Raw genomic sequence first — 26,710 nt, 5'->3', positions numbered from 1 at the left:
CTGATGCAATGGTGATTAGGGAACACTGTAAGTAGGTGGCAATTTGGGACACTGACTGGTGCAGTGGTGATTAGGGATACTGTGAGTGGGCGGCAGTGGTGCCGCAGTAATTAGGGTTTGGCAGCAAATGATTTTCTATGTCCCAGTGGTTCAAAACTAGCCATAGATGGGTAATATTTTTTCCTTCAGTTTAGTTACCGTCCAGTGCTCACTGGTGCGCTAGCCTGTGGAGGGGGCGGGAGCAGCAGGGCCATCTTTCCGAATGGGCACGCCCGGCAGTTGCCAAGCGCCCACTTGCCAAGCGGCCCCACACACATGGTGGCAATTTACACCGATCTGTCCCCCCCCCCCCCAGGCCAGTTTAGTTTACCTGGTGGTCTAGCACCCCCCCCCCCCGACCAGTTTGTTTGTCCGTCGTGCTGATTTGGTTTGTGGCTCCTAGACTGCGTTGCACTGGTTGCTAGGAAGGCCAGCCGACTGGCATCTAGCAACCAGTGACGTCCCAAGGAGAGGACCCAGCATGCACAGCAGAGGAGGATCATCCTCGTCCTCCTCCGCGCCTACAATGGCTCCACCCACCTCCTCCCTTCATGTGCTGTGCGGCCGCTGTGGAAGGTAATCAGACTGCTGCAGCTGCTGGATTTTTTTTTTTCTCTCTCTCTCTCCATCCTTTGTCTGTGCCATCCTTTACCTGCCATGTACATCCTCTGTATGCCATGTACATCCTCAGTGTGCCATCCTCTATGTGCCATGTACATCCTCTGTGAGCCATCCTCTGTGTGCCATGTACATCCTCTGTGTGCCATGTACATCCTCTGTGTGCCATCCTCTATGTGCCATGTACATCCTCTGTGAGCCATCCTCTGTGTGCCATGTACATCCTCTGTGCGCCATCCTCTGTGTGCCATGTACATCCTCTGTGTGCCATGTACATCCTATACCTGTCATGTTCTGTCTGTTATTCAATCATCCATAGTGTTTTTGTACTGTAATTTCTTGTTTTTCAATTCCTTGTGTTTCAAACTCATGTTATATTGTCCAAACGTTGTGTTAATGTTTAAACACCGATTTTGTTGGAGGTACCAATAAATCTAGCCTTATCGATAATTTAGAAGGTGTGTTCCCGCTGTATACCTCAGTGTGAGTGCCACATCCCAAGGTAAACTAGAACCAATTGTGTATTCCCCTAGGGGTGGGACTTTATAGGCAGCTCAAAATTATATAGAAAAATCTTTTTTTCTCGTTCATAAATTTTATTAATATATACAAAAAAAGAGAACATACAAAAAATGCAATAGAAACATAGTAAAAGTTGGCAGAACTAATAGATAAAATATGCAAATACACTCAACCATCTACTCCAGATTTATCCAACGTTTCGAGGTAATAAACCTCTTCCTCAGGGATTGTGCTGGAGGTTGTTAGTTATAATTGGTTAGCATATGAGCATATATAGTAGTTTTGCCGCTGTTTAAAAACAAGGAATTTGTAGAACACCCACAGAGAGCAGTGGTTCTTGCAACTGAGGTCTATATGAATATAGATCAATATAATGCAGGAAAAGGGAAGAGCAGGTAAGTTGTGCGTTCCAGAGACAGATGTCGCAACTGGAGTCCAACTGTGCTTAGCCGGTCGGGTAGGGACCAATCACATCTGACTTGGATGGTAACTGTCAGGCAGCCTTCTCCCAGCAGTGGATGTCATGAAACGTTGGATAAATCTGGAGTAGATGGTTAAGTGTATTTGCATATTTTATCTATATTTTATCTATATCTATATTTTATCTATTAGTTCTGCCAACTTTTACTATGTATCTATTGCATTTTTTGTATGTTATCTTATTTTGTATATATTGATAAAATTTATGAACGAGAAAAAAAGATTTTCCTATATAATTTTGAGCTGCCTATAAAGTCCCACCCCTAGGGGAATACACAATTGGTTCTTATCGATAATTTGCTTTTTTTTCTCGTGGGTGATTGTGTAGGCAGGGCCCCAGTGCACTGCATTGACCGGGGGCCTATAAGGCTCTTAAGATGGCACTGGGGAGCAGAGAGGCTGAGCCAGCATCCAGTCCAGGCACCTGGGCGGGATCTTACCTAAGCCTAGACCATCTCTGTGACGTCAGCCAACAGTGGGCTTTAAAACTAACTGCACTCCTGTAACCCACAGGAGAAGTATAATCAAAAATGATTTGGCCCTACTTCTCTTTTAAAATAACACTGGCCCAACCATAATAATTTCATTTTACCATTTTCCTAAGTTCAAGAACATTGGGTCATGACCTCGAGATATTAGGAGAAAAGAACGGACTTCCAGAAAAGGTAGTGAAGTAAGTGAATTTAAAGGGTAACTCCACTTTCATGGGGAAAAAAAATAGCAAATAAAGAAAAAACAATATAGTGTATACTATTGCGACACAAATCATAATTTGATTGAATGTTCTTAAAGAGTATCTTTCCTTTTCAATCTACAACTGTTGTAATTTTCTGAAAATGCAATGCAATATGGCTACCTGGAGCTGTTCTGTACACAGAATGTGTACTGACCATACCCCAGAAACATAATTTCCTGCTTGTGTGATTGGCTCACCAATTTTCCCAGAAGTCTGCACTAAGATACAATTCAGATTTCTGGCATCCCCTGCAACAAAGATGTCATTTTTTGTGAGATACTCCCAATAGGAACACGTCTAAAGGGATGCAGTCCCAGCAGCTTTCTTCATTAGAGCCCTGCAGCTACCACAGCTGATAGATAATTATGAAACCACTCCCATTAGAGCCACTTAGCACAGGGGTATGGAGGAACAAACAGGGATTTCTTCAGAATAACAAAAGGTAGGAATCTTCAACAAAGTTTGTTAAAGACCTTGTAGTGTATAGAGATCACCCAGAGGGTAATGTTTTTTTCTCAACAAAAGTGGAGTTACGCTTTAAACCTACTTGGACAAATAGTGTGTAATTTTGTGCACTTCAATGTTACAAATAAAAGATGCTGATTTTTGAAAACTGAAGTAACAGAAGAACCATGGAATTATCTAAGCAACCTAACATGTTCCGCTTTCCGTCTCTCAATGACATGGGGGAAAATGAAATCGGATTTATTTTAGTAGACAACATTGCCATTTTCTGCCCTGTAGTTTTCCTAAACCAGCCTTGAAAATTGATTTTACTTGTAACACTGAAGTGCACAAAATGTCACACTTTTCCATTATTGCCTCAGTGAATCAGAGATGTGGAAGGATTTCTTTATGCTATCACCGTTTACATTTTAGCACATGAAGTAGCCTCTCCTGCCATGTAGAAATGTTTACATTATGATAGGTTGAACTAAGCAATGTAAACAAACCACACCCTTAAGAAGGGTTCTGCTGAGGACAGTAACCTAAATGGAATTTGGTAAAAAGCGTATTGCTATACGTATGCCATAGGTTTATTACAAAGCACCAACATAGCAAGAGGACCTTGCTCCTCTGATAAGTGACCCTATATAGCATAAAAAACATTTTTACAGGACTTACAATCCAGCTTTGTCCTGTTATTAACCAAACCTCTCTAGCATGTCTTTCCTTCCTTGCTACCACTTTGTAACATGCACAGATGGCATTTTAGCAATGTTGTTATGTTAGTTACAGGTTTGCAGGAGCAAAATGTTTTTAATTTTTGACAGTTTCCTCAGTCTCCCTGTATTTGTGTGTGGAGTAAAAACTCGTTATTAAAAGCTGAGCTCCCAAAATTTAGAAAAAGTTACCCTTCTCTTTCGTTCATTGATGGACACAGCTCTTGATCTTCATAACCATTGGGTTAAACTGCCCCCTACAGGAGTGCAGTCCATGGGGGTATATACTCCCTCTCTCTGCTATAGGTACTTTTTTTTCTGCCTAGTCAGGAGTAAGGACCTAGGTCCTAGCTGGCATCTCTGGTCCTGGCAAATTTTTTCCTTTTTAGATAGAAATTTTTTCTCCTGTCTTTTTCCTGTGAGATCTACAATCGACTGCCGACTGGGCGACGGGATGGATAATCTAGATCCAGTGGTCACCCCAGTCTGGCCAGTGAGCGTACACAGACCACAATTCTGCGCTAGGTCGGCTGCAACATAGCCCCACTGGACGGGGACTGGCCTGCAAGTTAAACAATTTGCGAGGTCGCATATGACCGGGTCTCCACCCGAGTCGCAGCGTTCCTCCTGGCTGACAGCCCCCCATTTCGATGGCGAGGGGTTCTGTCTGGAGCGGTGCCCACCTGGTTCCAGGTATGGTGAATAGCTGTCCCCCTTCTCCCCCTGGAGGGTTTAGAGTGGACGTGGGCCCCTCCTTGGGACAGTCAGACCCCCAGATTCCCCTCCTTCCCGTCAGGCACCCCCCTTTCATCTGTCCCCATCCTACCCCCCCTCCACTTATGCTGGGGCTGTGCAGAAGGGGGGGTGTTGTACCTGGTGGGGGCTCCTGCCGTCCTGCCTGGGCCTGTCCTTGAGGCCTAGAGATCCCTCCTGGGTCCTTGAAAGCCTTGTGGGGCCGTCATTTTTCTGTAGCCTGTGTGTTTCTATGCACAGCGGTCATGTTTGTGTATTCAATTTAGCGGTCATTTTGCGGTGGTTTGCCATTGAAACTAGCAGCAGTCGTGACATTGCAGGTCTGTGGGCGGCGATTTCTGCAGTGGGAGCCCCTCCTCATCCCCTTGTGCTGCCTCCTGGATCTTTTCACTTCCTGATCGCCACTCGTGGAGTGCAGATTATCCTGGTGGCTGCAGGTGCTTGTTTCTGCTGGGTGGTGAGTCTGGTGGGGTTCTCTCCATCTCTGCTGAGGATCGCTTGGTGCTTTGTGCCTGGCATCTGGGTGGTGCTGCCGGTGGGGGAGGTGGGGGCTGTCTCTTTGCAGTGTTTCACAGTTTTTGTGGGGTCCTCCTGGTGACTCATGAAGGAATCCTCAGATAGTGAGGATGATTCCTCCATCTGCAGCCACGCACGAAAAGGCGCTGGTGGAAGCACTTAATGTATCTGTGCGTGAGACCTTGAAGATGGAGGACGCAGCTGCGATGGGGGTGCAGGTTCCCTTTGGCACTCACAAGCCATCCAGAGCAGCAAAGGTGTTTCCTTTCCCTGCCTATTTTGACAGAATTGTAGCTAAAGAGTGGGGACGACCAAAGCGTCCCCTTGGGGTCCCTAAGTGATTTACTAGGTGTTACCCCCATGAGGAGTCCCTTAATAAGAAGTGGACTGTTCTACTGGTGGTGGACCCTCCGGTTTCCTGATTGAACAAGGCAACCATTATTCAGGTTGAAGAGTCCCCGGCCTCTAAGGATTCAGCTGACAGGAAGATGGAGGCTGTGGCCCGCAATATGTATACTCTGGCTGGTTCGGCACTAAGGCCGGTGTTCACCATTTCCCTGGTGTCACAAACTGTGACCGAGGGGGGCCAAGCTTTTACACCATGAACTGGAGGGAGAACCAGTCTCCCCTGCCTTTGCTGAGCTGGTGGACCAGCTGGTCCAGGGGCTGCGGTTTATCTGTGATGCCTCTTTGGATGTGGCTCCCCTAGTGGCTCGGTTCTCTTTTTCGGCAGTGGTACTTCAGCGTGTCTTTTGGCTCAAGTGCTGGTCTGCGGACCAGACTTCTAAAAAGGCCTTGACTGATCTCCCATTTCAAGGGGATCGCCTGTTTTAGGCTACCCTGTATGACATCATTAAAGGACTCCCAGGGGGAAAGAGTAGTGCAAGGAAACTCTGGAGGATCCAAACGAACGTGGTCTGGCAAGCTGAGAGCATGCTTCTCCAGATCCACGGACAAGGCTCCTTCAGCATGAAGGTGCGCCCTCACCCATATCGGGGGTGGGGGGGAAGTCTTTGTTGGCTTCCGGACCCATGGACTTCCCTGGTACAAGACAAGTGGGTTCACAAAGTCATTCATGCTGGCTACAAGACCGAGTTTCACTTGCGCCTGTCCCTGGACCGTTTACAGGGTCTGTTTGGGGCAGTACAAGACCTTTTGCTTCAAGGGGTTATTGTCTCGCTTCCAACTTCAGAATATTTTCAGGGTTTTTATTCAAACCTGTTTACAGTTCTCAGGAAGGTAGGCAAGGTGCTTTCAATCCTGGACCTCAAGCCGCTGAACTGCTTTGTGCGGGTGCAGAAGTTAAAGGAGTCCTTTGCACGATGGTGGCATACCTGCATCAGGGGGATTTTCTTGCCTCCATCGACATCAAGGATGCTTACCTTCACATTGCAATATGTGCTGGTCAAAAGTGCTTCATCCGCTTTGCCGTGGGAGAGGAGCATTATCAGTTTGTGGCGGTACACTTTGGTCTCACCTCTGTTCCTCGGGTCTTCACAAAAGTGTTAGCCCAGGTGCTTGCATTGTTACGCCAATGGGGGATTGCGGTACTGTTCTACTTAGATGACCTACTTCTGCGAGCTTAGTTCCCTACTGCTCTGGTGGAAAACCTGGAAATCACCATACGAACTCTAAGTAGTTCAGCTGGATTCTGAATTTTCAGAAGTATGCTCTGATTTCGTCCATAAAGCTTGACTATCTGGGTCTGACTCTGGACTTGGCCTTATCCAGAGTGCACTTTCTTCTGAACTCTGAAAAGTGTAAGCTGCAATTCGTCTTCTGCTGTCCCGCAGATGGGTCATCCCTCCAGACTTGCGTGCTGGGCCTGATGGTGTCTACCTTTTTGAGGCAGTTCCGTTTGCACAGTTCCATACGCGATCCCTGCAAAGGGAGATTCTGGCAAAATGGGACAAGACTCCGCAGTCTCTCTGCTCAAGGGCTCTGGATACTGGAAGAGTCCAGACTACTGATCAATGTCTTGGAACTCCAATCAATCAGACTGTGCCTGGACCATTGGACGGATCTTCTTCAGAGATGTCCAGTGCACATTCAGTCAGACAATGCCATGGCCGTGGCTTATGTCAATCACCAAGGGGGCACAAAAACTGTCTTATCGGCTCTGGAGATAGCCGGCATTCTAAGGTGGGAAGAACTGTTCGTTCCAGCCCTCTCCACCGTACACATTGCCAGGGTGAAAAACTGGCAGGCAGATTACCTCAGTCGGCAGGCGTTGGACCAAGGGTAGTGGTCCCTTCACCCAGAGGTGTTTCATCAGTTGTGTCTGTGGTGGGGCATGCCCGAGTTGGATCATTTGGCGTCTCAGCTCAAAAAAAAAGTGCAGTGGTTGGTGGCTTGGTCACGGGATCTTCTGGCGGACACCACAGACGCACTGGTGGCCTCGTGGGGTCAGTATTGTCTGATTTACTCCTTCCCTCCTCTCAAGCTTGTGCCAAGACTTCTACGTAGGATTGAAGCAGAACGGATTCCTGTCACATTAGTGGCTCTGGACTAGGCCTTGCTGGGCTTGGTACGCCAATCTAGTGCGGCTGGTCGCCGACGTTCCTTTGAAGTTTACTATCAGGGAGGATCTGCTGTTCCAAGGACCAATCTTCCATCCTGCTTTACAGTCACTGGCTGTGAAGCCTTGGCTGTAGAACGCAAGGTGCTGATGGATAGAGTCGGTGATTCCAATGCTGTTAAAAGCTAGGAAATCTACTTCTAGGAAGATCTATCATTGTACGTGGAAGACGTACATTGCGTGGTGTGACTCTCTTGAGGTTCACCCTAGCTCGGATCTTGACCTTCCTTCAAAGGGGAGTTGAACAGAGATTGGCCTTGAGTACCATCAAGGGCCAGGTGTCTGCTTTAATAGTCTTCTTTCAACGACCCTTGGCCACACACTCCCTGATGCGTACCTTTCTTCAGAGTGTCCGACATATGGTTCCTCCAGTGCAGTCTCCGTTGCCACCTTGGGACCTCAATTTGGGGCTTTCGGTCCTCCAGAAGCGTCCCTTTGAGAATCCTCGGGAGATTCCTTTGCTTTTGCTGTCTCAGAGGGTGGCTTTTTTGGTGTCTATCACCTCTCCGCGCAGGGTGTCAGAACTGGCAGGGTTATCCTATCGTTCACCTTACTTGGTGATTCACAGAGATAAGGTGCTTCTTTGCCCCTATCCGTCATTCCTTCCAAAGGCTGTGTCTGATTTCATTTGAATGAAGACATTGTGTTGCCTTTACTGTGTCCCAGGCCAAAACATCCAAAGAAAATGGCCTTGCATGCCTTGGATGTGGTCCGGGCAATTAGGGTGTACCTGGGAGCTACGAGTCTTTTAGGAAGTCAGACTCACTATTTGTGCTCGGACAGGGTTGTCGGCTTCCTCTGTGACCATTTCCAGATGGATCAGACAGATGGTTATTTAGGCCTATTCCATCAGGGTCAGGTTCCTCCTTTCCCTGTCAAGGTGCACTCTACTCGGGCACTTAGTGCCTCCTGGGCCTTCTGTCATCAGGCGTCAGGGACGCCGGTTTGCAAGGTGGTCACCTGGTCGTCGGTGCACACTTTCACAAGGTTCTATAAGTGGATGTGTTGGCATCTACGGATGCTTCTTTTGGCCGCAAGCTTTTGCAAGCTGCTGTTTAGAGAACTTGATCCACTTTGAGGATGTATTGTTTTTTTTCAGGTAGGCTCCATTTGTTTTGGTTGAGCTCATGTTGCCTTGTTGGTTACTGTTTAGCCTTGGGAATTTTTTTGCTGTTCCCACCCCTCATGTTTAACACTGCTTTGGGACATCCCAATGGTTATGAAGATCAGGAGCTGTGTCTGTCAATGAACAAAAGAGAAAATGGGATTTTTGACCGTAAAATCCATTTCTCTGATGTTCATTGATGGACGCAGCACCCACACCTCTGTGGAGTTGTAATTCTTCTGACACTGCTTGTAACAAAACTGAGTACCTATAGCAGAGAGATGGAGTATACCCCCTTGGACTGCCCAAAGGCGTAGCCAGATTTCTGCCTAATGTCCTACTCCTGTAGGGGGCAGTATAACCCAATGGTTATGAAGTAAAGGAGCTGTGTCCATCAATGAACATCAGAGAAATAGATTTTACGGTAAGCCAAAAATCCCATTTTTCAGGGAGTCTTCCTCCGCACTGCAGTGTTAATTTTGTCAATGAAAATATTTTCATCAACAAAATTAACACGGGTACTGGATAGAGCTGCACGATTCTGGATAAAATGAGAATCCCATTTTTTTTTGTGCTTGAAATAAAGATCATGACTCTCTCATAATTCTCGGCGTAACATCATCTTTCACATTATACAAAAAAATTGGGCTAACTTTACTAGTTTTTTTTATTCATTGAGGTGTATTTTTTCCCAGAAAAATTTTGTTTGAAAGACTGCGCAAATACAGTGGGACATAAAATATTGCAACAGCCGCCATTTTATTCTTTAGGGTCTCTGCTAAAAAATGTTATATATAAAACCTCATTTACAGGCCGAAGTTCATCCCCTTGATCCAAAAGAATGAAATGATACAATGTTTCTCCTTATCTCTCAGCGCTGAGCAATGTTGTAATTAACTTTGCCGGCTTTATTTTTTCCTTTGACAGCTGTGAGCAGAGAACGGATCTGCACTGAATCGTGGAAATGCAGGATTAAAATCGTGAGGGAGGGTTGAATCGAGTTCACTATTTTTTAACGATTAAAGCTGAGTTCCGGCCTCAAATACCTTTTTTAACTAAAATTACCCCTATAATAATAATCCATCACGCTTTACAGAACCGCTATTCTCATACTTACAAGGTGTACAGTATTGGATTTTAGTCAAAATCTTACTCTTAAAAACGCTGTCTGGGCGCGGCCATCTTAGACGTGGGCATCTGAAACCGCAGTGTAATCTGCTGTGTCCTTCTTCCTGATTCCAGGGAGTGTTCTGGGAGTTCTTACTGATTCCAGCCTCCTGGGAGTGATGACAAACAGCTCCCAGGATGCAATGCAAAGGCGGAAGTGATGTCAATGGCCGTGGCCATAGAGGGGGGAGAAGAAGGAAGTACAATCAAAAATGCCCTGAAAATAAGGTAAGGGACCCCCGAAAAAAAATTGAAAATGCCCAATTGTTGATCAGCATAGCGAGCACTCCAGGAATCACTAAAGTTGCAAAATAGGCCGGAGCTCCGTTTTAATCATCACAGCTCTAGTACTGCAGATTTTATTCAACTAAAATACAACTAAAACTAAAACAAATTAGATGACTAAAACTAAAATGGTATTTCAGTCAAAGGACTATGACTAAATCTAAATTTGACATGAAAAATGAACACTGTTCTGCTGACCTTTTCTTAAATCGGCAATACAGTTTTATCCCTAGCCTATAATAATAGCACATTAAAATGTAAATGTGTATTGTACTACCACATAAGAATAAATAGGGAAGGAAAAAAAAGAACGGAAAAAAAAGCTTGTTAAAGCTTGTGGATCACAGGAGTGCAGATTGTCTTGCACTCCTGTGACCCTTTTTTAGCAGACATCGGGCTGAAGCCTGCTGACGATTGACGTCACAGAGCCAGTCTGGGCTTAGGAAAGATTGCGACCATATTGTCAGAATCCGCCTTCATGCCTGGGCCAGCACCTGGTCAGCAAGCAGCTGAGCCACTGCTCCCAACCCCTCCACAGCCCAGGAAACGTGGGAAGGGTAGAGGGGGACAGGTAGCCAGGGACAGGCAGTCACCAGCTCTCTGCTCAGGCAGAACTGAGAACTAAGCGATCAGCTGTGTTTGAACGATCACTGGACAGCCGGTTGAGGACAGCTGCAGCTTCGGGCCGATGCCGCATCCACCTAGATATTTATTTTTTCTTAATATTTAATGTTGATAATATGATCAGGTAATATGTGCAATGGCATTACAGCCAATGGAGTTTACAGTTTTTTATATTTTAGAAGTTGCACTTTTGTTTGTCAAAAAACAATATTTTTGTGTGTTTATGAAACTTGGTTTTATTTATAAAGATGTTGTATATAACAACAGCTAAGTATCGGTTCACACTATGGCAATCCGACTTCGGGGGTGACCTGTGAAGTCGCGTGCACCGCGACTTCGGCGCGACTTGCACGGACTTCACATAATGGAAGACAATGCAATTTGCTCCGATGTCGCCTCGAAGTAGTACAGGAACTATTTTCTAAGTCGGAGCGACTTGAGTCGCTCCTATTAGAACGGTTCCCGTAGCACAGAATGGACCGTGACTTGTCAGGCTAACCAGTTGCCTGACAAGTCACGGTAGTGTGAACCGGGACTAAATCCGTGCCTGTAGTGCATTTTCAATCCATAACATAAATAATAACTTGTTAGATTTTTTACTCCAGGATTATGTAATGAGTTTGTCAATTCTAGATAAATGCTTGAATAATGTATTACAGTTAACCATTAGATTTTAGTTAACTAAAATGTACCGGAGATTTTAGTCAGCTAAAATACGACTAAAACAATTCAGATGGCTAAAATACTTCTAAAATTCAAATGGCATTTTAGTCAAAAGACTATGACTCTATGACTATGAATCACATTCACACATGGACACATGCAACAGGCCTAACTACTGATCAGGCTCCAGTGATAAGCAGATGGAGTAAACTATTCCTTTTCCTAGCACCTACCTAGGAGGGTGCTACACATATAATAGATAAAACTTTCTTCTATGAATGTTATGCAGCTGTACTCTGGGTTTAGAACAGCCTTTTTCGACCAGGGTTCCCAGGCCATGCACAAAGTGTGAACTATAAAATTTAAAGCATGGATACAATATATAATGCAATGTGTAGAGTGGATCAGTGTATAGAATAGTGTTCAGAGTCGAGTGATGTGGACTATATAATGTAAATCTTAGATACAATATTTAGTACAATGCAAAGAGTGGAGTGGTGAACAGTAAAATGTACAACAAAGTATACAGAGTGGATTGGTGTGGACTAACTAATATACAGCATGCATAAAGTTTTTGATACAATGCATAGAGTGGAGCGGTGTTTTGGTATAATGGACAGCATAGTAGGAGTGGAGCAGTGTGGAGTATATAATGTACAGCATGAATACCATATATAGTACAAAGTAGAGTGTTGTGCAGTATAGAACGTTCAGCTCAGTGTACAGCGTGGAGCACGGTGTACACTATAATGTACAGAAAGTGTTGTGGACTATACAGTATATTGTACAACACAATGTACAGAGTGGATACAATATATAATACAACATATAAAGATTCTGAGATTCTAAAGATTAGTGTAGTGTAGAATGTAGAGAGTGGAGAAGTGGGGCATGCACAACATAGAATACACAGGTTATTTCCTCTCATGGAATAAGCTTTTCAATAATATGCAGCACTATTTAAAAAACACTTCCAGACCGCCCACCGTGTATTTACGTTGATACTTTGATGTTAAATACTGGGGTTATGGCAGCAGATAAAAGTGGTCCCAGTGGCGGATCACTTTTATGGGCGGCGAGAGAGGTGCCCCCCCCGCCGCTTCCCGGTCCCTTTCCTCGCTTCCCGGAGCAGTCGGTAGCGGGGAAAATGATCGGTCCGTTCCAGTCCCAGACAGGAAGTCGGGTGAGAACAAAATGGCCCCCACTCTACTCTATGGCCTTGGAGAACGGGACATTTTCTTTCTGCTTTTAAGTTTAGATGTGAGATCTGAGGTATTTTTGGAAGTTTACATTCCTTGTATTAGGATTAAAAGTGATAAAAAATGTTTAAAGGGACAGTGTAAAAATAAAAAAATAAAAGGTAAAATAAATAAGAAAGAAAAAAATGTAAAGCACCCCGTCCCTCCGAGCTCCCGCGCAGAAGCAAACGCAAGTCGCACCCACATATGTAAAAAGTGTTCAAACCCCACATGTGAGGTATTGCTGCAATTGTTAGAGCGAGAGCAATAATTCTAGCCTTTGTAACTCTAAACATGTAACCTGTAGAAATTTTTAAAGCGTCACCTATGGAGATTTATAAGTACCAATGTTTGTCGCAGTTCCACGAGCGTGCGCAATTTTGAGGCATGACATGTTAGGTATCAATTTACGCAGTGTAACATTCTCTTTCATATTATAGAACAAAAATTAGGTTACCTTTACTGGTTTCTTTTTTGTAATTCAAAAAAGTGTATTCCAAAGAAATTGCATTTGTAAGACTGCCGCGCAAATACGGTGTGACGTAAAGTATTGCAATGATCTCCATTTTTTTTCTCTAGGGTCTCTGCTAAAAAATATATATATATATATATATATAAGGTTTAAGGTTTGGAGAATTTAAGTCATTTTCTAGCAAAAAATACTGATTTTAACTTGTAAACAAGTGTCAGAAATAAGTCTGGTCCTTAAGTTGTTAAATACTTCCGGGTAAAACCTCTCTATATAGCAGTCTTTTAACCGGTTGCAGACAACCGCAAGTACATATACTGTGACGGCCAGCCCCGGCCAGGCAAAGTGACGTATGGGTACGTCACTAGCCTGTAAGCCAATAGGGGGCTGCCCCGGCTCGTTAACGGACACCTCCGTGCGTGTGACCGGTGGACCTGATGTCCGCCGGTCACTCGCGATCGTCCGCTGTGAAGGGAGAAAGGCAGGCGGCTAATGTAAACAAAGCCGCCTGTCATTCTCCCCTGTGTAACAACACAGATCAAATGGTCCTGCTATGTAGGACCGTTGATCTGTGCTGTTACATGTAAAGCCACATCCAATCACAGTTAGAAACATGCCCCTAGGGGCACACTTAACCCCTCCTTCCCCAATAAAGTTAACCCCTTCCCTGCCAGTGTCATTTTTACAGTAACAGTGCATATTTATAGCACTGATTACTGTAGTAATGTCACTGGTAACCCCAAAAGTTTCAAAAATGTCAGTCAAGGGTCCGATCTGTCCGCCGCAATGTCGCAGTCCCCCAAAAAAAAATCGCAGTTCGCCGCCATTAGTCGTTAAAAAAAAAAACCAACAAAAATGACAATTGTTATTATTGTGATTTTTTTTTTTTACCAAACATATGTAGCAGAAAACAAATTGGCCAAAAATGTTAAAAAATTTAGATTTTTACATTTTTTTGGGGAATTTCATATAAAAAAATGTGAAAAATATTATTTTTGCAAAATTGTCGCTTTTTTTTTGTTTAAAGCGCATGATCAAAAAATCGCACAGGTGATCAAATACCATCAAAAGAAAGCTCTGTTTGTGGGAAAAAAAGGACTTCAAATTTGTTTAGGTACAGTGTCGCACGACAGCGCAATTGTCCGTTAAATTCACACAGTGCCGAATCGCAAAATAGGGCCTGGTCAGGAAGGGGGTAAAATCTTCCGGGGCTTAAGTGGTTAACAAAAAAAAAAACACATGACGGTACAAATACCTTTAATTTTTAATTTCAGAAAAAGTGTATATTTATTTTCTATTCCAAGCCTTCTTTTTTTCCAAAATGCAGTTTGCAGTCATGTTTAAGGGTTATTTCTGACTAAGCTGAACTTGCCTTGGTACAATATGTCTGCAGAAGATGAATTTAAAATCTGAAAAAAAATCCTTTCTGCCACAATTTGCCTTCCTGAAATAGCACAATTTAGCTCTGTCTCAGTGTAAACATGGACTTAAGGGCCTGGAAGCCTAATGGCATTGCTCAATATATCATTTTCCATCATTCTAGTCTCAAGTGTCATGAACAAAATTTCCTCCTGCTTAAGAATGGAATACATTAGCAGGAGCTATTTCATCTTTTTTTCCTACTCCATTTGAGTGAATACATAATGGCAAAGAAAAAAAGGTTCAGTGAATTCTGGTAATTAATTTAACATAGTTAGCCTGTCTGGTGTATAGTGTATATTTTCATTTAATATATAATACATTTTGGATCTGATGAATACAATTGTATTTCATTAAAGCATGTGTTACTTCATGACATAAGGGGTCTGCTTCACGAGAGAAGGGAAGCATTACTTTATTTCATTTATTCATAGGGGTTTAGAGACTTTATAGAGCCAGGTGGCCAGCCATTGTTTATTTTTTTTTACTGTTTTAAAGATAAATGAATATATAGGTGACAGTCATTGTAACCAGTAGTGTATAAATCTGCTACTAATCTGATCAGTATGAATGGGACGTTTTCATCCTACTGTATAGTAGAGCTGTACGATTAATCGTTACAAAATTTGCAATCACGATTCACCCCCCACGATCATAAAACAGCTTGTCCTCGATTCTTACAGAGACGTTCTCTGCTCACTCACAGCTGTCAAAAAAAAAAAAAGAGCCTCTGGCAAATGTTAATTAACATTGTTAAAACGGTGTTCCAGCCTCCCCCTCCAAAAATTAAAAGTCACCAGCCTAGTGAGTGGCTAATCCGCATGATGAGCAATGTGACATGACAGGATGGAGAGTAAGTTACATGTTCCCCCATATCCAGAAGTACATTGCTGGGAGTGCTGGCAAGGACAGAGCTCATCCCATCTCCAGTGATGCAAGAGAAAAAAAAGTTTTTTTGCACAGCACATCACTGCAAGACCCTGTGGATATGTGAAACACCTCCAACGCGTTTCACTTTGCAGCTGGAGCCTAATCATGGGGATCATGATTAAGCACCTGGGGCAGAATAAAATGTGCTGGGGGCAAAGCTTGGCTGGAACCCAGGCTGAGGCTGTCATTTCACATATCCACAGGGTCTTGCAGTGATGTGCAGTGCATAGGACCTTTTTTGTCTCCTGTACAACCAGTGCCAGTACCAATGCCAGCCAAAACCAGTGATTGTACATCCAGAACCAGTGCCATCTAGTACCAACACCTGTACATTTAGTGTCATTGGCAGCACAGCCAGTATCACTGCCAGCCAAAACCAATGCCTGTACTGCCAGTACCATATAGAACTAGTGACTGTACAGCCAGTACCAGTGCCATCCAGTACCACTCGTAGCACACCCAGTACCAGTGCTTGTACAGCCAGTACCAGTGTCTAGTCAGGAAATCAGATCAGATGCATATTTTACAATCCTTGAAAGACGATGAAGATGCGCTCTGGATTTTGTCCCCTCTATGCGGCAAGGCTGTGGAAAAATTCTCACGGATCTCCATACTCAGAGTAGCAAAAATGTGTTTTGGGTTGCAATTGTAAATATGCTCATTTCTGTGTGTGAAAAAGAACTTATGAAAACTTCATGAAAAAAAAATTACATTTTCTTTTCTCTTTTTCCATTTTCTAAAAAAGGGTTGCAAAAACTAAAACTTTAAAATATTTTGCCTCTTACAAAATTTTTTAGGGCGCCCTATTTCCAAAGTGCTCATTTTGGGGGTGTTATAAATAGGGGTTCACCGAATGAAAATTTTGGTGCCAAAACCAAAAATGCAGGATGCACTTGGCCGAAAACAGCCGAAACTGAAAATGACAGTTTTTTAAAAAATATATACAGTATATATCGCTGCACGATTCTGGATAAAATGAGAATCACAATTTTTTTTCCTTTGAATAAAGATTACGATTCTCTCATGATTCTTGGTGTAACATCATCTTTTACACTATACAAAAAAATTGGGCTAACTTTACTGTTTAATTTTTTTTTTTTTTAAATTAAAGTGTATTTTAACTGCTTTTGAAAGACTTTCGTGCAAATACAGTGTGACTTAAAATATTGCAATGATGGCCATTTTATTCTCTAGGGTCTCTGTATGTATATATATATATATATATATATATATATATATATATATATATATATATATTGGGGGTTCTAAGTAATTTTCTAGCAAAAAATACAGGTTTTTAACTTGTAAACAACAAGTGTCAGAAAAAGGCTTAGGCCCCTTTCACACTATCCGTCCGTCGGACGGACTCCGTTTATCTCAGCGGGGGATCGATCCGCTGATCCCCCGCTGAGCAGGAGGATGACGGCTGTTCTCCGCACTGTGTGCGGAGACACAGCTGTCAGTTCCCCATACATCTCTATGGGGGAATCGGATGGGAATGGACCGTCGGTCCGTTCTCATCCGATCCGATCCACTTGACGGATTGTGTTTTTAGTCTTTGGAGATTCCCCATCTGAGGAGAGCAGCACACCTACAATTCCCGATAGAGTGAGCGCTTGGGTTGTTTAGCAGTTTGGAAATCTGTATCAAAGTTTCAGTGTTTACTGTATGTTATTAGTAGTTCACTAATTTACCTGTTGCCTGGACTTGCTATTCAATAATTGTATTTCCCTAATTATGCCGAAGTATCTAATAAGTATGACTCAAGTACGTCTTGAATTATTTGTTGGCTAAGGCCTCTTACACATGATACTCCTGTTTGAGCATCTCCTTTTTCAGCCCCGGTTCACATTTGTGCGAGTGCCGGGTTTGCATGTAATATCGGAGCGCACTGCTCCGACATTACATGCGATCAGCTGTGCGGTGCGAGTTTAGCCATACAGTTTGTATGGCTAAATTTGCATCGCACCCGGAGCAAACACGCACAGGAGGCATTTTTGCAGCTGCATCAGGATCGGATCACACAGCGGTTCACACTTGTGCGATCCACTCCTGTGCGAACTGCACGATCGCACTGCGATATGCGATCAAACTGGGGGTGTCGTTAAGATTACATTGACACCCCCAGCGTATAGCATATGGCAGTGTGAACTGCCGGGGGTGCGTGTGCGATGCGGGAACAGGCTGCGAATTCGCAGCCTTCCCGCATCGCATAAATGTGAACCGAGCCTCAGCCGTAAATTTCAGGCGTATTTGTCTTATTGAAAAGCACGCATTTTCACGCATATGTGTTTGCGCAAATTTGCTTCTTTTTGCGCAAATGTATGAGCATTTTTTAGATAATTAGTATGTTCGTGTGTGTTCATCTGTTCGCAATTGCGCGTATTTGCGCGCATTAGGCGTAAATTACTGTCCAAAAATGCAAATGTTTCTATTTTGTTCTTACTGAAGAATGCACGGCGCTCATTTACGTGCCTGTGTGCCAATGAATGGGCTCTATTTTAGCTCCGAAAAAAAAAAGCTGTACTGAGCTTTTATAAGCTGCAGTGTGCAAGAGGCCTAAAAAGTAAACCACGCTAGAGAATGTTGTTTTGTTTTAGGGAATGTCGTTGAATATGTTTAGTCTGTGATTGGCTGAAATCAACAGTAATTTGAGAAACTACCAATAAACTGAATAGAAAAGAAATCTGCTTTGATAAAAAGCACTCAGTCCTATAAGTCAGGTGCACTGGTTAACAAGATAGAATTCCCGGCTGTGTGAATTAGAAGGGTATTTATTCAATATAACATGTACAAAAGAAACCTAGACCGACATCAGGTTTCAAGAAAGACTAAGATGCAAAATCTCCTCTTACATCTTTTTACAGGTATCCAAACAAGCAAAAGAGTTCTTGGAATATGTCTATGAAGAGCCATTGATTGACGTCCAGCAAGAGAACCCACTACTCTACAGGCATGTTGATGCATTGGCTCAAGTTGTGCGTTTGAGACAGCAGTTGAAGTCACTCCGGGCTTATCTTTTTAGTTGCCGAGCAGTGGTGGCTGAAGACCTACGTAGAAGGTGGGTTTCAACAATGATCTGTCACCAAACCTGGAGCACATTATAATTGATGAAACTTTATTATTATTACTACTTAATTTAAAAAAAGACGAGTGAATTGCTGTAAGTAACAGTCTGCATTCAAAGAGCAAACAAAATGCTGACTTTTTTACAATACAGGTCAAATTTCAACAAGCAGCAGGCCTGATGCATTATAAGGGTTCAAGCAAACATGTTGTTTGTCCATTAATGGCCAAGCAACTGGTTTTCTTTAATATTCTCTGATCATAGATAGTACTTACCTTTCCTTTGTTCCACTGCTCCTTTGAGCATCGAAAGTCAAAGGAAGTACTCATTATATATGAGTGTGGAGGAGCATATGGGTCATCCATGTGAGAGCAATGGACCAATCAGCATATCATATCAGTGTCCTATGGGGAGTCCATAGCTTTGTATGGGCTTAAACTCCTAGCATACATATGAGTATAGAATATACTCATTCTTTGTTCCCAGTGGCTGAAGAGAATAGCGAGACAGCAAAAAAAGGTAAGTATTTGCATCTGTTGTTCTGCCATGTATGGAAAACGCACACATTCATATTAAATAATATAAAATAAATGTAAAGGTTTTTTTGATTTTTTTTTTAGGAATAAACATGTTATACTGACCTGCTCTGTGCAATGGTTTTTAACAGAGCAGCCCCAAACCTCCTATTTTAGGGTCTCCCGCTGGCGCTCTCGGTTTCTCCCCCCTTCCAAGTGCCCCCATAGCAAGCTGCTTGGCCCCACCCCTGCTCCATTCTCACAGGATGTGATTAAAACCAGCAGTAGCCAATGAGTCCTGTGAGAAGAGAGGATCGAGATTCGACTCAGGTAAGTATTTGGGGGAAGGGAGGTGGTGCAGGGGGTGTAACTAAACATGAAAGTTTTTTTTTTTGTTTACCTTCCATTCCTTGGCATTTGCAACCACTATACCACCCTTACAATACACGTCAGCTGATTAATTTTGTTCACAATTTTTAAGAAAGAACACCAAAAGATGTGTTCAACCTACACAGCCTTGTTGAGTGCATCTGAATCAGTAGGGATCATTAAAGGGAAAGTATAATATATGAGGGGCATTTAAGTAAAACCAGGACTTTTGAGTTTATATATTAAAAGAACAAATTTCAATGAGTGGAAACTGCATTTATTTTTTCAACATACTCCCCTGCTACCTTTTACACTTATACACTTATCCCAGCGTTTAACTAATGCCTGGAAAGCTTTGGCATACAAAGATTTGTCAGTCCTCCTGAACCATCCTAGGACAGCCTGCTTCACTTCATCATCAGTGCTGAAATGCTGACCTCCGAGGAACTCTTTTAGGGTACCCAGTGTGTGCTAAAGTTTCGAAAATGCAAATGTTCATGAATGATTGTGTTCACCGTTCCCACAGAAAGATTTGTCTCTGTGCAATTTCACAACAGGTTATGTGTCGGTTATCCAGGGACAGGCCCATTCTGAATGTTCACAGGAATAACTGCTGTGGGCTGGGAACCACTATGGCCAGAATCGTCACTGACAGATGTACGGCCATCTTTGAAATGTTTACACCATTCAAATGTCTTACTGCCACTGGGCATCTCATCACCGTACTGTGCTTGAAGTCTCCTGTAGATATCTGCAGGTTTTATGCCTGCATTCTCAAGAAACTTCATCACCACACGCTGTTCCATGTACTCACTAACACTGTTGTCTGCCATCTTGATTACTGGTCTATCTGCATGTTTTATGCCTGCATTCACAAGAAACTTCATCACCACACGCTGTTCCATGTACTCACTAACACTGTTGTCTGCCATCTTGATTACCGGTCTCTGGACTGGCCCGCGACATTTGCGCCTATCAGTAATGGGACACACTTGCCATTTACTGCTGAATGTAGTACCGCCACGCTAGCATCTCTTTTTATACCTGTAAAATTAGAAGTCCCCTTTTTGACTTAAACACCCCTTGTATTTTTAGTGAGCACATATCTCAGATTATTATTGTTTACCTTGTTTTTACCAATTTTCTTGTATGGTTTTCTCATTTTCACACACATCCTCTCCCATACTCTGGAACAATTATAACTATACTTAAAGTGTTACTAAACCCAGGACCCTGCATTCACTATATCTGGTCTCCCACAGGGCAATAGTTTTAGTAAATATAAACTGCTAAATACCTTTTCTTAGCAGTCTCGTGACTTCCATCAGTGACTAGTTAAAGCTTGAAGGAGATGTTTTCATTCTCTCCTGATTGTCCTGTGAGGCTGCAGGACCATTGAGCCTCTGTGTGAACAGTGCTAATTGATTCTGTTCTGATCGCATGCACTCACCCATGACAAAAAAAAAAAAAACTTCTAGCAATACACACCAAACTGATCATGTGCAGAGTGCCTTCAATGCTCTGTTTTATCAGGAGATGGTTTAGGGACTGTGTAAGAAGGGGAGGATCATATAAGACAGGATCAAACAGCCTTTTTACACAATGCAGAGGATTAAACCCTTAGGTTCCACATGAATATAACACGCATGCTTTACTGCATATACAGACTGATTTTACTGTTGTGAGTGTAATAACACTTTAACTATAGCGTCTCTCTTTAAAAATACCACTGTCACAAAAAAGTATTGTAAATTATTAAAGCCCATGTTCCCATTTAGTGTCCACTTTGAGATTTCCTTATTTCTTGTTGTATTAGCAGGGCACAAGTTGACAGGGGTTCCAGTCATTTCCCTTTCTACCTGAAACTATAGTTTTAACTGCAGCTTTACTTTAACAATTAGGAGTTCTTAAATCGCAGTACAAGTTTAAAGTGGTTTTAAACCCACCTTAATAACTTTTACCTATAGGTAAGCCTTTAATAAGGCTTACCTATAGGTACTGTAAATATCTCCTAAACTGGCACTGTTTAGGAGATATTTATATTGCATGCAGCCGATGACGTCACTGGCGCATGTGCTCTGGAGAAACGGCCGCCCGTGTCCCCAGAAAAGTAATAGAGGGAAATCTTCCAATGGGAACCTGAGGGTCCCCAAGAGATTTCCTTAATGTGTAGGGATTTCCTCTCAATTTCCTTTCTGTCTGGCTATTGGACAGAAAGTGATGGTAAATCTCCCCAACGGGACAAAGAAAGCAAATATAAACCTTTACAGGGGTTATAACCCTAACTTACTCTATCCAAAATGAAAAAAAAAAAAAAAACAGTTTTGCCTATGGCTCTACTTTAAAGGGATTGAAAAGGCAGAAGGGTTTTTTTTTTTATCCTAATTGATTCTATGTATTAAGATAAAAGAAAAACCTTCTGTGTGCAGCAGCCCCCCTAATACTTACCTGAGCCCATCTTTAGCCAGCAATGTTGCAGGAGTTTCTCAGCTTCCTGGGACTCCTCTACTTATTGGCTGAGACTGCAGTGCGGTGCGATTGGCGCCCTCTACTATCAATCAAAGTCAGTCAGCCAATCAGGAGAGAGAGCGGAGCTGGGTCGCGTCTCAGTGTCTGAATGGACACCGGGAGCTGTGACTTGGCTCGGGTGCCCCCATAGCAAGCTGCTTGCTGTGGGGGCACTCAACAGGAGGGAGGGACCAGAAGCACAGAAGAGGGACCCAAGTAGAGGAGGATCTGGGCCACTCCGTGCAAAAACCAACTGCACAGAGCAGGTTAGTATAACATGTTTGTTATCTAAAAAAAAAAAAAAGAAACAAGACTTTACAATCACTTTAATTAACAGCCCCTCTCTATGCTATCTCCTCCAGCCAGATAGCTCCATTTGTTTCAATTGTAACATCATTGCGCAATGCAGTAAAGCCTTGTTTGCTTTCTGTGCTACCTGTACTTCTCCCAGTCTGAATGCTAATGCAAAGGAGATTACATAGTTAGTCAGGTTGAAAAAAGACACAAGTCCATCTGGCTCAACCAATAAAAAAAAAAAAAAAACAGATTACAAGAGGCTAGTATGAAGACAGGGTGCGGCACTACTTAAAAATTAATTTAAAGTGTCTTTATTGAATAAGTGACAGGAATAAATACAGATCTTTTATATCTGCCTACACTTACATTTACAAATGCAGCAACAAACAAAACTACATCTTACTCTACAGTACTTGTTTAATTTTCTATTACGTATGACTAAGCTAAGATTTATTTTCCCTTGCGATGGGATGCCAGCCTCAAATATGAATCGTAAGGTGAAACTAAATTTAGGTTTTATTATCCTTCTCTAGAGGGGGGAAAAATTAGGCTAACCGAGTCTGCAGTCAACACTTCTAATAAAGAGCCAGCAAGCATGACCAATGGAAGTCCTCTGACAGTCTTATAAACAAAGACCAACCTACTGTTAATACTGCTGTCTGGGAGCTAAAAGGCAACTTGATTAATGATATTGGGACACTCCTGCATTTACTATTGTTATTTTTCTGCTCTCATCCTTATTAGGACAATTCTATGCAGCTTTAGAAGGCTCTATATTTCTAAAAGACACTATTCACTTTTTCCCTACTTTCATTTGAATGTGTTTGTGGTAAATAATTCAAGGGGATACTGCAGAATTGGATTCATACTTTGTATATGATGTACATTTGATAATATAAATAATAAATATAATAATTTTATATTAATTATAATTTATTTATTAATAATAATAAAGTAATATAGTTGCTACTGTATATAGGATTTAGATATTATTATATTTTAGTGCTCCATACAATAGGATTTCCTCCCTGTGCAAAAAATATTGCTAGTAACTGGTTAGCTTGGTATACACTATGCTGGGCAGATTTGAGCATTTATTCCAACATTCACATAGAATTTGGGAACTAACGTGACTGAGCAAAGAAATTTTCCAGCACATTGATTTTTTTTTTTTTAATGTTGATCTTTGCGCTTTACTTATTGCAATAGTAACTCATGCTTTTGCTTAGCATGCCCAACACAACACTTTGTGACTCAAAAGCAGCATACTGCATAGTCATATAATAGCCTCATATAGAGTTCGTGGCTGTCCCTTATGCGATAAGATTTTTGATAAGAATGGTTTTCTGTTTATGTCCACAAAAAATTAATTCCTTGTCTGTTATAACAGAATCTTCCTGTAATTGGGTCATTCCCTCCCCTGGATAGAGCTTATCGACATATTATAGATTAATGGCTGCATTTAAATATGGCATTTTAATGTTAGGTTTGTTGCAGTTGGCATTTTCAGGCCTGGTGGGAGACTTATTTTGTATGAAGCACTTACTTGGCACTTATTTTGAAAGGTATCAGCTAGTGCAGAATGATCTATTCCAATATCTACCTAATGGGGCAGGTGAAATAAAAAAAAAAAAGAAGAAAACTTGTAAAAAGTGATCTGGAGGAGAATTTGTCCTCAACAAAACTGGATATTCATAATTATGGTGAATAAAGTGCACATACAGCTGCAATTACCTTGTAACTGTGTTTGCCTATGTGTCACCATGCAGGCAACTCAATTTATTTATTATCTGTAGTGGCCAATTGTAGGGGTCAATTCACTAATGTTTACCGAATGTGATAATGCGGTCACGTGACTCATTTGCATGCGGTAAATTAAGTTCAATTCCCAGGAGAAATATTTACCGCAAAATGAAAAATGTGACGGTAAATATCGTTAATATCTGTAGTGGCCAATTAGTGGCATATTTTTTTGAGGTATACTAAACCATTTAGACCAGGGTTATTGCATTAAAATTCACGGAGGACCATTTACTAAAATCTTCTTCCAGCAGAGGTCCAAATTACTTGTTTGATTCTTAATGGCACCTCGGAGCATCGGCAAATACCACACGTGCAGCTGAATTTAAAAGAGGGTCAGGGACTTCTTTTTCTGTGTTTCTGCATGTAAGACAGCCCATTGAAATGAATGGGCCACTTACATGCAGAACACAGGTCTTTGATCTTTCACATCAGAATCCCCTTACTACAACAGTGTTCACCCTGCACATCACAACCCCTTTTTATATCACAGCCCCCCCTTCACATCACAGTTGCATCCCCTTTACATCAAGATCACACCTTTACATCACAGCCCCCCCCCCTTTACATCGCAGCCCCCCCCCTTCACAGCAGTGTCTTCAACCCCCTTCACATGACTCTCCCCATTATTATTACTTTCCCTTCACACTCCTGTCCTCTGCCCCCTTTATATCAGCCTCCTCCTCCTTTACATTACTGTCCTCAGCCCCCCCTTCATATCACCCCCTTAACATTCTTGTCGTCACCCCCACCTTTGTATTACCCCCCTCCTTCTTCAGATTCCTGACCCCCTTTATATTAGCCTCTTCTTTCTACATTCCTGTCACCCCCCCCCCTTGTATCAAACCCTCCTCCTTCACATTCCATGCCTTCATATTTAGTGATTGGCCGAACACCCCTTGTTCGGTTCGCACCAGAACATCTCGAACAGGGGAAAAGTTCTAGCAAACATCTGAACTCTATTAAAGTCTATAGGACATGAACATGAAAACCAAAAGTCCTCATTTTAAAGACTTATATGCAAGTTATTGCCATAAAAAGTCTATGGGGACTCGGGTACTGCCCTGGGGGACATGTATCAATGCAAATTTTTAAAACAATATTTTTTCAGGAGCAGTGATTTTAATAATGCCTTAAGTGAAACAATAAAAATTTAAAATTCCTTAAAATATCGTGTCTGGGGGGTCCCCCTAATGTGCCTGTAATGTGGCACATCTGTACGATTTATGTAGCCTGTTGCAGCAATACTGACATTTCTAAAGGAAAAAATAATAATTTAAACTTGCTTGCGGCTGTAATGTATTGTCGGCTCCCAGCAATACAGATAAAAAAAAATGAAAAAAACAGCATAGGGTTCCCCCCCAAAATCCATACCAGACCCTTATCTGAGCATGCAGCCTAGCAGGCTCCCCCCCCCCCCTCCTGAACCATACCAGGCTGCTTGCCCTCAACATGCAGAGGGTGCTTTGAGGTGCCCCCCAAAGCACCTTGTCCCCATGTTGATGGGGACAAGGGCCTCTTCCCAACAACCCTGAGCTGTGGTTGTGGGGGTCTGCGGTTGAGGGGCTTATCGGAATCTGGAAGCCCCTTTAACAAGTTGGGCCCCCAGATCCCGGTCCCACCTATGTGAATGGGTTTCGGGTACCCTCCCAATATTGAGGGCAAGCGGCCTGGTATGGTTCAGGAGGGGGGGGGTGCTCACATGTTCCTCCTCTGATCCTGGCCTGCCAGGCTGCATGCTCGGATAAGGGTCTGGTATGGGTTTTGGGGGGACCCCACACCATTTTTGTTTTTGCCATTGTCATTTAAACTTGCTCGTGGCTGTAATGTATTGTCGGCTCCCGGCAATACAAATGAAAAAAATGGCGTAGGGTTCCCCCCCCAAAATCCATACCAGACCCTTATCTGAGCATGCAGCCTGTAGACCAGGATAGGGGAGGGACGAGCGAGCGCCCCCCCCCTCCTGAACCATACCAGGCCGCTTGCCCTCAACATGGTGTCCCCCAAAGCACCTTGTTCCCATGTTGATGGAGACAAGGGCCTCTTCCCAACAACCCTGGGCTGTGGTTGTGGGGGTCTGCGGGTGAGGGGCTTATCCGAATCTGGAAGCCCCTTTAACAAGGGGGCCCCCAGATCCTGGCTCCACCCTATGTGAATGGGTTTTGGGTACCCTCCTCATGTTGAGGGCAAGCGGCCTGGTATGGTTCAGGAGGGGGGACTTTTATTTTGGGGGGGGAACTGAAAAAAAATGTTTTAAATTCTGTCATAGGGTTCCTCTTAACCACTTAAATACAGGGCACATTCACCCTCTTCCTGCCTATGCCAATTTTCAGCGCTCATTGGCGTCTATGGGAAATATTGGTCCGCTTGACATGGCACTGCTCCCTGTCTTTAACATTAGTGTCAATTGGAAATCTTGGTCTGGCATGGCACTGCTCACAAACTATAAGTGACAGGGACACAAAACTTGGGGAGCACTGAAAGGGGACCCAGGACTACAATATATCTATATATTTTAAAAGTGGGGTATAACCTGAACACTACACTGACTGCACTAAACTAACTCAACACACTATCCACTAACTACCTACCTAACCTCTATTTTCACACACTATACACGGCTGCCGTGTAAGCAGCAGCCTTATATAGTGTGGGGCGTGGCCTTAGCCCCTGAGCCATGATTGGCTAAAGGCACCCTGCCTTTGGCCAATCATGGCTCTGACAGGACATTGTGCTGCGATTTGCCAAAGCTTGCAGGTCAGGTGCATGCTTTGGCCAATCACAAGCACTTAATGCACTTCAATCGTGCAGTGCATTATGGGGCGAACTTGCCGCCGAGCTCCCTGGGT

General features: G+C 43.0%; 1 protein-coding gene across 1 annotated transcript in view; it reads left to right on the top strand.

Moving 5' to 3' along the window:
* PLEKHM3 (pleckstrin homology domain containing M3) overlaps nt 1–26,710 on the top strand; it is a 240,107-nt gene that overhangs the window by 85,445 nt on the left and 127,952 nt on the right. Inside the window, exon 4 of the mRNA XM_082262028.1 lies at nt 18,173–18,366. Within this exon, the coding sequence (XP_082118154.1) occupies nt 18,173–18,366 (194 nt within the window). The remainder of the gene's footprint in view (nt 1–18,172; nt 18,367–26,710) is intronic.

This window comes from Pelophylax lessonae (genome assembly GCF_965119305.1).
Source record: "Pelophylax lessonae genome assembly, chromosome: 6".
NCBI classification, from domain to species: Eukaryota; Metazoa; Chordata; class Amphibia; order Anura; family Ranidae; genus Pelophylax; species Pelophylax lessonae.
This window is presented reverse-complemented; position numbering and strand designations above follow the sequence as displayed.